This window comes from Gorilla gorilla, chromosome 8 (assembly GCF_029281585.2).
Source record: "Gorilla gorilla gorilla isolate KB3781 chromosome 8, NHGRI_mGorGor1-v2.1_pri, whole genome shotgun sequence".
In the NCBI taxonomy this organism is placed as follows: domain Eukaryota; kingdom Metazoa; phylum Chordata; class Mammalia; order Primates; family Hominidae; genus Gorilla; species Gorilla gorilla.
Window position 1 is genome coordinate 92,361,742 of NC_073232.2, and position 13,543 is coordinate 92,375,284.

Sequence of the window (13,543 nt, forward strand, 5' to 3'; positions counted from 1 at the left end):
TCCCATTTTGTTAGCATTTTTGTTAGTATTAACATGCATATCATGAAGCTTCCCTTTTTATTATAAATAAATTGTACATCAAGTTCAAGCCTCTTGGTTGTCTTTCTTCATTTGTGTTTTCTCTTTTCTATTTTTGTACCTTCCAAGGATACATCATGGATCTTCAAGCTGTAGGGGAGTTTCCACTGGTACATTAAAAATATCTTTGAAGGCCAGGCACAGTGGCTTACATCTGTAATCCCAGCACTTTGGGAGGCCGAGGCAGGTGAATCACAATGTCAGGAGTTCAAGACCAGCCTGGCCAACATGGTGAAACCCCATCTCTACTAAAAATACAAAAATTAGCCAGGTGCAGTGATGGGTGCCTATAATCCCAGCTACTCAGGAGGCTTAGGCAGGAGAACTGCTTGAACCTGGGAGGGAGAATTTGCAGTGAGCCAGGATCCCGCCACTGCACTCCAGCCTAGGCGACAGAGCAAGACTCTGTCTCAAAAAAAAAAAAAAAAAAAAAGTCTTAGAAAACGAAATGTTAATTTCCTTGTGTTATTTTATCAATATACCCTCTGTCCCATCTTTTTTACAATTCCATTAGTCCTTTGCATTGTCTCCTTTCATATATACATGTGAGAGCAAGGACAGGGTACCCAGCTCTAGTTCATAGCTTGCATCTACAAAGGTGCCGGTCTGGAATAACACCACAGTGTCATGCAGTGAACTTCTTGGGATGACTCTGGATGCATTATGCCAAAGGGTTTCTTTGGTTTGTGTATGCGGAGCACAAGTGCCAGAAAATTCTAAACTCATTTTTTACTGGTGGATTACTCCAAGTAGAGGATACTTTTCCACATAATGCTGATTATGTTAACTGTGAAATTAGGATCTCTGTGTGTTTCACAGACAGACAGACACACACCCACACACACAAATAGTAGCATCACAGATTCCCCTTAAATAAACTGAAAAATTTATTTGACAGCATTAGGACTATGCCGTTAGTTGTTTTATTCTCAATTGTAGCCCCAGATATTTTTTATTTTTATTTATTTATTTTTTTCTGAGACAGAGTCTTGCGCTGTTGCCCAGGCTGCAGTGCAGTGGCACGATCTCGGCTCACTGCAAGCTCTGCCTCCTGAGTTGATGCCATTCTCCTGCCTCTGCCTCCCGAGTAGCTGGGACTACAGGCACCTGCCACCAAGCCCAGCTAATTTTTTTTGTATTTTTAGTAGAGACGGGGTTTCTCGATCTCCTGACCTCATGATCTGCCCGCCTCAGCCTCCCAAAGTTTTGGGATTACAGGTATGAGCCACCATGCCCAGCCACCCCCCAGATATTTTTTATATGCCATCAGAGATGAGACAGTCTAGTATTTCTAGTCATGCCTATATTTTCAAGAGTGATGTGATCATAGTTCTCTGGTTCATTAAAAAAATCTGATATTGGCCAATTTTAAGATACATACAAAATATATCTCTCTGTATATATACCTCTCCATCTATCTCTAAATGCATATAAAGTGTATCTCTCTGTGTCTATATCTACTTCAGCAATCCCTTCACCTCTCCTCATCGCACCCTTCTATTCCTGTTTGTATATATACAGATGTGCCTACAGCTAATGTTGAAAGAGGAGGAGTCTTTTCTTTGGCAGAAATGCCGAGACCAGCTCGGTCAGGGAGACTCTAACCCAGCAGTGCTGGAGGAATTAAACATACACACACAGAAATATAGAGGTGTAAAGTGGGAAATCAGGGGTCTCACAGCCTTCAGAGCATTAATTAGCATTGTTTCTATAGATATTCGATTAACTAAAAGTATCCCTTATGGGAAACAAAGGGATGGGCCGAAATAAAGGGGTGGATCTGGCTACTCTGAGTAATTTAAAAGGAAAAGGCTCAAATGTAGCTGTAATATTTCCCTGTTGATCTGGGGGGGTGTATTCCAACAGGGAACCACCAAGCCTCTAAATCACTCTCTCATCTAGCTTGCTGAATTCCCGCCTGAATAGAACTAAGAGCAGTCGCTCTAGGTGCTGCTCGAACAGTCACTGGGGCAACTACTTTTTGCCCAGTGTCCTCCGGAAAAGAAAGATCTGGAGGGTCATTTTCTTCAAAATAATAAGGAGGGGGTGCAGAAGGGTAGGGATGAACCTCTCCCTCCTTTGCCACTTTAGCTTCAGCTGGTAAATAAACCTGCTCTGTAACCTCTTCTGTTACTTTGTTATACTCTCCTTCCTCCTCCTCATCAGTGTGAAAAAGTTCCTAGGTGGAATGAACCAGACCCTACACTTGTCCCATTGTTACCCTGATGCTTCCAAGTCCCCTTCTTACTCACCACGGGGATTGCTTTAAGAGTACTCAGGTGTCCTCCAGCTTAGTTCCACATTCTCCAACTGTTGCTCCGGGGACCCTTCGACCTGGATTTGAGTCCCCATGATGAACACCACTTGCTGAGACCAGCTCAGTCGGGGAGACCCTAACCCAGCGGCACTAGAGGAATTAAACCCACACACACAGAAACAGAATTGTAAAGTGGGAAATCAGGGGTCTCACAGCCTTCAGAGCTGAGAGCCCTGAACAGAGATTTAACCACGTATTTATTAACAGCAAGCCAGTCATTAGCATTGTTTGTATAGATATTCGATTAACTAAAAGTATCCCTTATGGGAAAGGAAGGCATGGGCCCAAATAAAGGGATGGGTCTGGCTAGTCATCTGCAGCAGGAACATGCCCTTAAAGCACAGATTGCTCATGCTATTGTTTGTGGCTTAAGAATGCCTTTAAGCGGTTTTCCACCCTGGGTGGGCCAGGTGTTCCTTGCCCTCATTCCAGTAAACCCACAACCTTCCAGCGTGGGTGTTATGGTTATCATGAACATGTTACAGTGCTGCAGAGATTTTGTTTATGGCCAGTTTTGGGGCCAGTTTATGGCCAGATTCTGGGGGGCCTGTTCCCAACACAGAAGTGGTGGGTTATACCTTGTGAAATACCCTCCCAACCACAGGACTCACTGTATTGGTGCTCTGCTCACAAACAAGCCCCAGCTGAAACCTGAGGCCAGAGAGCAACCTACTAGCTGTGAAGAATCCTAGAGTTCCACAGGACATTACTTCTATTAATACTCATAATGTTTCATTTAGTTCAAGCAAGCAGCTTTTCTGGTACTCAATCATAAACAAACAACAACAACAACACACACATACACACAGTGCTCACACATGCACAGAGCAACATTGTAATCTATTTGATATATCTAGTTTCACAGGTAATCAGTCTCATTTACAAATCAATCTGGCTAGTTTTTCTTGTCCTCATGGTAATATAAGGAACTTGTGTTTTTCAGGTATCTGTGGTGAAAGAGCCCTCTTGCCAGCTGGAATTATTTAAATGTAGCAATTTTCATCCAGTCATTGCTTTACAACACAGATGTGACATCCACAGCCTACTAAGGAGTTGTTACAGATTTTTTTCCATTTATACATGAAGTAGGTCTTCAGATTTACTTCTCTTTTTTTCCTTTCTTTTCCACCTTTCTTTCTTCCTCTCTTTCTTTCATTATCTTCAATTTTGAGGAAAGTTTTATTTTTCAGTAAAGAGATCTTGCATGATACCTCACATCTTTCATTTAACCTGTTCTCCAGCACCACCCTTCTCCCAGCTTATTAAGCAGTGCAATCTTTGTCTGAGTTCAAGAATTTCTTGACTTACCCTGACAGTAGCACTCAAGAACAGGTGAGCCTAACCACTTGCAGTCTGTTTACCTTTTCTTTAAAGTGAAAAGGAGGATGTCCCATTTTTTGCCTTTTGGTTTTTATCAGATGATATAGCTTTGCCATAATTTGTAGTTACAGTAGATTAGTTACCATCTGTCCAAGATGCAATGCTGTTTGGTATAATCTATGGGACCTAACATAGGGGTGCAAGGATGGTTCAACACATGCAAATCAACAAATGTAATACATCACAACAACAGTGTGAAGGAAATATCCATGTGATCATCTCAATAGATGCAGAAAAAGTATTTGATAAAATTAAACATTCTTTCATCATAAGAGATGAATTTATTATATTCATCACAACAAATTGGGCATATGCTGGGTGCAGTGGCTCATGCCTGTAATCCTAGCACTTTGGGAGGCCAACGTGGGTGGATCACTTGAGTTCAGGAGTTCAAGACCAGCATGGGCAACATGATGAAACCCCATCTCTACAAAAACTACAAAAATTAGCCAGGTGTGGTGGCACATGCCTGTAGTCTCAGCTACTTGGGAGGCTGAGGTGGGAGGATCACTTGTGCCTGGGAGGTTGAGGCTGCAGTGAGTCAAGATTGTGCCACTGCACTCTAGCCTGGGCAGCAGAGTGACACCCTGTCTCAAAAAAAAAAAAAAAAAAAAAAAAAAAGGTATAGAATGAATGTACCTCAACAAAATAAAGGCCTTATATGACAAATCTACAGGTAACATCATTCTCAATGGTGAAATTCTAAAATGTTTTCCTTGAAGATTAGAAACAAGACAAGGATGTACACTCTTGTTACTTCTATTCATCAAAATACTGGAAGTCCTAGCCAGCTCAATTAAGCAATAAAAAGAAAGAAAAGGCACCCAAATGAAAGAAAGAAAGAAAGAAAGAAGTAAAATTGTCTGTCTGCAGATTACATTCTCTTATATTTAAACCCTAAAGACTCCACCAAAAAACTGTTAGAATAAATAAATTCGGTAAAGTTTCAGGATACAAAACCAACGTGCAAAAATCGGTTGCAATTTAAATACTATCAACAAACTATCAGAAACAAAAATTAAGAAAACAATCTTAAATAGCATCAAAATGTTAAACTATCTAAAAATATCATGAGAAAACATAAACCAGAAAATAAAAAATAAATAAAATATCTAGGAATAAATTTAACCAAGCAGGTGAATGATCTGTACACTGAAAAACAATAAAACATTGATAAAAAATTGAATCAGGAAGCAGAGCAAGATGGCCAAACAGAGCCCTCCAATGATCATTCCCCATGCCCTGCAGGAACACCAACCTGGACAACTATCCGCACAAAAAAACACCTTCATAAGAACCAAAAATCAGGTGAGCAATCACAGTACATGGTTTTAACATCATATCAAGGACAGAGGCAGTGAAGAGGGAAGGAAAGAGTCTTGAATTGCCTACACTACCCCCATTCACTGGCAGCGTCAAGTGGTATGAGAGAGATCTGTGTACTTGGGAGAGAGAGAGCAAAGTGATTATGGAACTTTGCATTGGAATGCTGTCACAGCAGAAAGCAACACAGGACACAGTTCAGCCAGCACTCACAGAGGAAGCATTTAGACCAGCCCTAGCCAAAGAGGAATTGTCCATTCCAGGGGTCAGAATCTGGATAGACCCACCACCATGGGATAAAGTACTCTGGGATCCTAAATAAACTTGAAAGGCAGTCTAGACACAAGGACTGAAATTCCTGGGCAAGTCCCTATGCTAGCTGGGCTCAGAGCCAGTAGACTTGCTTGAGGTGTAGGTGACCCAGTGAGATATCACCTGGAGTGGCCAAGAAAGTGCTTGCCTCACTCCTCCCCACCAACTCCAGGCAGTGCAGCTCACAAATGTGGGAGAAAAAAGAGTAAAGAGGGCTTTGTCTTGCAATTTGAATACCAGCTCAGCCACAGTAAAAATAAAGCACCAAGCAGAGTCCTGAAGCCCCAATTCTAAGCCATAGCTCCCAGATGAAATTTCTAGACTCATCTTGGGCCTGAAGAAAACCCACTGCCCTCAAGGAAAGAAGCCAGTCCTTGCAGAATTCACCCTCTGCTAACTAAAGAGCCCTTGGGCCCTGAATAAACATCAGTGGTAACCAGGCAGTAAGTACCATGGGTTTTGGATGAGACTCAGTACATTGCTGGCTTCATGTGCAACCCAGCACATTCCCAGCTCTGGTGGCCACAGGGAGGGACTCCTGCTTGAGGAAAGGAAAGGGAAAAGTAAAAAGGACTTTGTCTTGTAACTTGGGTACCAGCTCAGTCTCGGTAAAATAAAGCATCAAGCAGATTCCTAAAATCCGCAATCCCAGGCCCTAGCTCCGAGATGGCATTTATAGACTCACCCTGAGACAGAAGGGAAATTGCTGCACTGAAGAGAAAAATTCAGTCCTGGCCAGGATTCATCACCTGCTGACTACAGAGCCCTTGAACATTGAATAAACATCAGTGGTAGCCAGGAAATTGTCACCAGAGGCCTTAGGTGGGACCCAGTACTGTGCTGGCTTCAGGTGTGACCCAGCACAATCCCAGCAGTGATGGCTATGGGAGTGCTTGTGTCACCCCTTCCTCAACTCCAGGCACCTCAGCATGGAGAGAAAGATTTTGTCTGTTTGGGAGAAGGTATGGGAAGAGAACAAGAGACTGTCTGGTAATCCAGGGACTTCTCTCAGATTTCACTCAAGACCACTAAGGTGATACCTTTATGGGTCTGCAAGAGTAACAGCATTACTGAGTTTGGTGTTCCCCCTATTGTGTATTTGGCTGCAGTGACCAAATAATTCGATTACGACGCTCAATTCCCTTTGAATACTTGAAAAGCCTTCTCAAGAAGGACAAGTACAAAGCAGCCCACACTGAAAAGATTAAATACCTAACTCTTTAATGCCCAGACACTGGAAAATATCCACAAGCATCAAGACCACCAAGGAGAACATGACCTCACCAAACTAAATAAGGCATCAGTGATCAACTCCAGAGTTAGAGAGATATGTGACCTTTTATACAGAGAATTCAAAATAGCTGTTTTAAGAAATCTCAATGAAATCCAAGATAATACAGAGAGGGAATTCAGAATCCTGTTAAATATATTTAACAAAAAGATTGAAGTAATTTAAAAGAATCGAGCAGAGATTCTGCAGCTGAAAAATTCAATTGACACACTGAAGAATGCATTAGAGTCTCTCAACAGCAGAATTAACCAAGCAGAAGAAAGAATTAGTCAGCTTGAAGACAGGCTATTTGAAAATACACAGGGGAGTCAAAAGAAAAAAGAATAAAAATAATGAAATTTATAAAATAGCTTCAAAAAGGCAAATATAAGTTATTGGTCTTAAAGTGGAGGTAGAGAGGGAAATCAGAGTAGAAAGTTTATTCAAGCAGATAATAACAGATAACTTCCCAAACCTAGAGAAAAATATCAATATTCAAGTGTAAGAAACCTATATAGGCCGGGCGGCGTGAGGGCTGGGGAACCTTCTCCCCGCCTGGCACCCCCACCTTCGCGGCCCAGATCCTCCCGCCAGCCCAGCCCCTCCTTCGCAGGGGGAGCGAGGCGACGGCTGCCGGGAAGCGCGCAGCACCCCTCCCTCCCATTCTTCGTCCTCCCCTGGCGCGCCGCCCGTTTTTCCTCTTTCTCCATTAAAAATAACTGGGTGGCTGTGGGAAGAGGGAAGGTGGCGCCGGCGGAGTCTGGGCAGGCGCTTCCCACTCAGCCGCCAGCAGCCCTGGGAGCCGGAGGATGGCTGCGGTAGCAGCCACAGCCCCAGAGGAGGCGGTGCCCGACGCCCGGGGCGCCCGGGGCGCCCAGCGCGCCCAGACCGGCAGTGGCCTTCATGGCGCACCAGAACCTAAACCAGAGGCAGCCACACGGACACCTGAGCCGCCTCCTCCTGCTAGAGCCAGCGAGGTGTGCCCGCAGCCGAGACCCCTTCCTCTCCACGTCTCCTCGTCTCCTCGTCTCCCGTGCCCGCGTCAGGCCGCCAGCCTCGCCCACCTCCCCAAGAAGAGCGCGCCGGGCGCCGACTGCCCCTGGGGCGGCGGCCCTGGACGTGCTGGGGGCCTCTCTTGGCCGGCTGCTGCGCTTTGGCCCTGCCCTCTAGCTCCCGTGCTCGCTCCCGCCCTCCTGGCTCTCCGGGCGCGCCTGGCGGGGCAGGGCGGACATGGGCACCAAGCAGAGGAGCCGCACGCGCACGTACTGGGGCTCGGATCTACCTTCCAGTAGCAACGGAGGAGCCAATGGGACCGCGGGCGGCGGCGGGGGCGCTCGGACCACCGCGGGGCGGTTCCCGGCTCAGGTGCCCAGTGGGCACCAGCCCAGCGCCTCGGGCGGCGCTGCTGCGAAGGCCCTGGCAGCCCCGCGCAGCCGCTCCCGCGGCGGGGCCGTGGGGAGCGTGGCGTTGGGGGCCCGCGCAGCGCAGTCCTCCTTCAGCATGCCGAACAGTAGCAGCGGCCCATAGGGCTTACAGGACTCGGTGCACAGCAGCCCTGAGGAAGGTGGCGCGGCCGGTCCAGGCCGGTGGGCGGGAGCCCCGCCAGGCAATACCTGGTGATCAGCACCTTACCAGCTCACCTCTTGCCGCCCATGTTTGGAGGTGCTGAGAAACATGTCTGTTCTTCAAGAGCCAGCTAATCATTTTTACCAAGTATGATAATTAGCTGCCCTGATTCAGATACCATTTCCTTATTGTGACATAGGGGTGACTACTGTCAGAAAACCCTGAAAATGTTTTAAAACAAGAACTAATGGGGCTTGGCGACTCTTGCCACGCTTTTCCAGAGCTCGGACCTTGCTATTATTTGCTACTGGGCACCCACAAACCCTTGCTTGTTAAACTGATCTCCTTCAAGACTCAAGAAAAGCGCCATGCGGCTCCCTCCTAGGGCTCTCCTGCCCTCTCCTCACCAATGCCCAGAGTGGTCTTCCTGGAGAACTGAGGCGCCTGCAGTTTGTGCACCTTTTTCTGGAGCTGCGCCAGGAAATTATGTATCAACTGGAAGCAGCCCAGAAGGGTCTTGGCAATCACGTCCAGCTGCAAGCCATTTGGAGGTCTCAGATTGCGCACCTCCTCCCGCCCCCTGGCAGGTTCCCTCTGCCTAGGGTCCAAAGCTACAGAGGCAGCCCGGACTCTTCCACCTCCTCCTCCATCTCTGGCTCGCTGGCTTGGGAGGCCCCTCAGCTTCAACTGGCTGGGGCGGGAAGATTGAAATGGCTGTGGAGCCGCTGCTTTTGAGCTTACTCCTCGTTTGCCCAACTATTTTCTCGTAGTTCCTGTTCTGGTGGAGCTGGGTCAATTTCCCACGCAGCCCAGCCCAGTAGGGCGAGGTCTGGAAAGGCCTCACTGGCCTCGCAGCCTCAACTACTTGTACCGGCCACCGCAGCGGCTGCGGACCTCCCGGTCATCATGGCGACTGTGAAATGTGGGGTGGAGGGCGTGCAGTCAAACCATTTCGCCCGGGCAGTCCCTGCATGTCCCCCAACGTGCTCCCCAGCGGCGCGCAGCACCCCAGCCTCCACGCGTCCCCAAGCGTGCAGCCTTCCGTGAGGGCAGCCCCATGCACAGCCCCCCAAACCCTCCCCCGCGCCTGCAGCCCCCCGGTGTGCGCAGTCCCCAAGCCCGCAAGTGCAGTTCCCACATTGCGCGCAGCTCCACCTACAGCCCCCCACACGCTCCCAGCCCCACTGGCGCAGAACCCATCACCGCTAGCCCTTCATGCGCTTCACTGGGCATGCAGCCCCGGGAGCACGCAGCTCCACGCAGCCTCTCCACATGCTCCCCAGCGCCTGCGGCCTCCTCTTAACAACTTTTGCCAGGCCCACACATACCTGCCCGTGGGCTGAGTGGATTGGCAATGACAATGGTGACAGCTGACATTTACTGAGCACATGCTGTGTTCCAGATGCTACATCTCCATTTCTTAGATGAAGAATCTAAGTCTCAGGGCCTCATCCAAAACCATACAGCTAATAAGCAGTACAGTTAGGATCTAAGCCCAGGGAATTTTACTCTAGAACTGACAGTATTAATCACAGTGCTCTCTTGGCTTATATTTCTAAGGCATATGCTGTAACCACTTTATATATATATAGATATGATATATATATAGATATATAGATATATAGATGGGATATATAGTCATGAGGCTGAGTCAGGAGAATCACTTGAACCCAGGAGGCAAAGGTTGCAGTGAGCTGAGATCGTGCCACTGCATTCCAGCTTGGGTGACAGAACAAGACTCCATCTCAAAAAAAAAGAAAAGAAAAAGAATCTGAAGATACAAAACTCACTGGTAACAATAAGTACATAGATAAATATAGAATATTATAACACTGTAATTGTAGTGTGTAAAATACTAATGCCTTGAGTAGGAATACTAAAAAATGAACCTATCAAAAATAATAAGTATAACAACTTTTTAAGACACAGCAAGTATAATAAGATATAAATAGAAACTAAAAAGTTAAAAAGTGGGAGAATGAAGTTAAAGGGTAGAGTTTTATTTGTTTTTGCTTGTTTGTTTCTTGTTTTTGCAATAAGAGGTAAGTTGTCAACAGTTTAAAACATGGGTTATAAAATGTTATTTGCAAGCCTCGTGGTAACCTCAAATCACAGATACACAAAAAAATATAAAACAAGAAATTAAAACATATCACGAGAAAAAATCACTTTCCCAAAAAGGCAGATAGGAAGGAAGAATGAGAAGACCACACAATGACCAGAAAACAAATAGCAAAATGGCAGCAGTAAATCCTACTTATTAATAATAAAATTAAATGTAAATGGACTAAACTCTCCAATCAAAAGACATAGAGTAGCTGAATGGATTAAAAAGACAAGATCCACACTTTGGGAGGCCGAGGCAGGTGGATCTCAAGGTCAGGGGTTCGAGACCAGCCTGACCAACATGGTGAAACCCCATCTCTACTAAAAATACAAAAATTAGCTGGGTGTGGTGGCAGGTGCCTGTAATCCCAGCTACTCAGAAGGCTGAGGCAGGAGAATTGCTTGAACCTGGGAGGCAGAGGTTGCAGTGAGCTGAGATCACGCCATTGCACTCCAGCCTGGGCGACAGAGCGAGACTCCATCTCAGAAAAAAAAAAAAAAAAAAAAAAAGACAAGATCCAATGACCTGTTGCCTACAAGAAACACATTTCACCTATAAAGATACACATAGATAAAATAAAGGGATGGAAAAATATACTCCATGCAAATGGAATTCCATGCAAATTGAGAAGGGCAGGAGTAGCTACACTTACAGAGATAAAAATAAAGTTCAAGATAAAAACTATAAAAAGAGACAAAGAAGGTCATTATATAATGATTAAGGGATTGATTCAGCCAGAGGATGTACCAATTGTAAATATACCTACACCCATCCCTGGAGTACCCAAGTATATATAAAGCAAATACTATTTGAGCTAAATAGAGAGAGAGACTCCAATGCAATAATAGTTGGAGACTTTAACATTCCACTTTCAGCATTGGACAGATCATCCAGACAGAAAATCAGTAAAGAAACATAAGACTTAATCTGAACTACAGACCAAATGGACTTAACAGATATTTACAGAATAACTCATCAAATGGCTACAGAATACACATTCTTTTCCTCAACACATGGATTATTCTCAAGGATACACCATATGTTAGGCCACAAAACAAGTCATAAAATATTTTAAAAAATTGAAATTATATTAAGTATCTTATCTGACAAAAAAAGAAATAAAACTAAAAATCAATAACAAGAGGAACTTTGAAAACCGTTAAACAATAAACAATATGGCCTGTATGACCAATGAGTCATTGAAGAAATTAAGAAGGAACTTTAAAAATTTCTTGAAATGGCCAGACACAGTGGCTCATGCCCGTAATCCCAGCAATTTGGGATGCCAGGATGGGCAGATCACCTGAGGTTGGGAGTTCAAGACCAGCCTGACCAACATGGAGAAACCCCATCTCTACTAAAAATACAAAATTAGTCAGGCATGGTGGCACATGCCTGTAATCCCAGCTACCCAGGAGGCTGAGGCAGGAGAATCACTTGAACCCAGGAGGCAGAGGTTGCAGTGAGCTGAGATTGCACCCTTGCACTCCAGCCTGGGTAACAAGAGCAAAACTCTGTCTCAAAAAAAAAAATTACTGAAACATGAAAATGGAAACACAACACACTGAAACATATGGATGGGATATGGCAAAAACAGTAATAAGAGAAAAGTTTATAGCAGTAAGCACCTACATCACAAAAGGAGAAAAACTTCAAATAGACAACCTAATGATGGATCTTAAAGAACTAGAAAAGCAAGAGCAACCAAACCTAAAATTAGTAGAAAAAGAAATAATAAGGAACAGAGCAGAAATAAATAAAATTGAAATAAAAAAGAAAGATAAATAAAATGAAATGTTGGTTTTCTAAAAAAACAAAACAAAAGCAGCAAACTTTTAGCCAGACTAATGAAGAAAAAAGAGAGGAGGCCCAAATAAATAAAATCAGAGATGAAAAAGGAGACATTACAACCAATATTCAGAAATAGAGATACAACAGAAATTCAAAGGCTCATTAGAGACTATGGGTAACCGTACACCAATAAATTGGAAAACCTAGAAGAATGGATAAATTCATAGACACATACAAGCTACCAAATTCAACCTTGAAGAAATTCAAAACCTGAATAGACGAACACCAAATAAAAAGATTGAAGCCATGATAAAAAGTCTCACAGCAAAGAAAAACCTAGGACCCAGTGGCTTCACTGCTGAATTCTACGAAACATTTAAAGAAGTAATAGCAATCCTACTCAGACTATTCTGAAAAAAATAGAGGAAGAGGGAATTTTTTCAAATGTATGCTACAAGGCCATTATTGCCTTGATACCAAAACCAGACAAAGACTCTATACTTAAAAAAAAAAAGAAAAGAAAACTACAGGACAATATCTCTGATGAACAGTGATGCAAAAATCCTCAACACAATCCTAGCAACCCAAATTCAACAACACACTAAAAAAAATTCATTATGACCAAGTGGGATTCATCCCAGGAATGCAAGGATGGTTCAACAGGTGGAAATCAATTAATGTGATACATTATATTAACAGAATGAAAGACAAAAACCATAGGATGTCAGATGATGCTGAAAATTATTTGATAAAATGTAATATCCCTTTATGATAAAAAGGATATGATAGAAGGAACATACCTTAACATAATAAAAGGTGTATAAGACAGACCCACAGCTAGTATCATACTGTACAGTAAAAAACTAAAAGCCCTTCCTTTAAGATCTGGAAAGTGACATGGATGCCCACTTTCACAACCGTTAATCAACATAGTACTGGAAGTCTCTATTTGGAACTTTCAGTTTTGGAAGATAAGAGAAAGAAAGAAAAGGCATCCAAATTGGAGAAGAAGAAGTCAAATTATGCTTATTTGCAGATGATATGATCTCATATTTGGAAAAATCTAAAGACTCCACAAAAAAACAATTAGAACTGATAAATTCAGTAAAGTTGCAGGACACAAAACTAACATACAAAAGTCAGTAGCATTTCTATGTGCCAGTAGTGAACAATCTGAAAAAGAAATCAAGAAAGTAATCCCATTTACGATAGTTTCAAATATAATAAAATACCTAGGAATAAACTTAACCAAAGAAGTGAAAGATCTCTAAAATGAAAACTATAAAATATTAATGCAAGAAATTGAAGAGGAAACACACAAAAAATGGAATGACATTCTGTGTTCATAGATTAGGATAAACAATATTGTTAAAATGTCTATACAACCCACAGCAATCTA

The 13,543-nt window shown here is 43.8% G+C and overlaps 2 protein-coding genes across 4 annotated transcripts in view; one reads left to right on the top strand and one right to left on the bottom strand.

The window, feature by feature from the left end:
* The window catches only part of SFTPD (surfactant protein D), a 78,390-nt gene that overhangs the window by 37,496 nt on the left and 27,351 nt on the right, over positions 1 to 13,543 (bottom strand). Inside the window, exon 1 of one of the 3 annotated variants that reach the window (XM_055352440.2) lies at positions 7,963 to 8,041. The exons of the other annotated variants lie outside the window; for them this stretch is intronic. The gene's annotated coding sequence lies outside the window, so the exon portion shown is untranslated. Of the gene's footprint in view, positions 1 to 7,962; positions 8,042 to 13,543 lie in introns of those variants that run through there. 3 annotated transcript variants of the gene reach the window in all.
* LOC101144016 (E3 ubiquitin-protein ligase ZNRF2) lies at positions 7,911 to 8,380 on the top strand. The gene is given in 2 exon segments (XM_019034421.3): positions 7,911 to 8,247; positions 8,250 to 8,380. Coding segments are annotated over 2 exon segments (468 nt in total).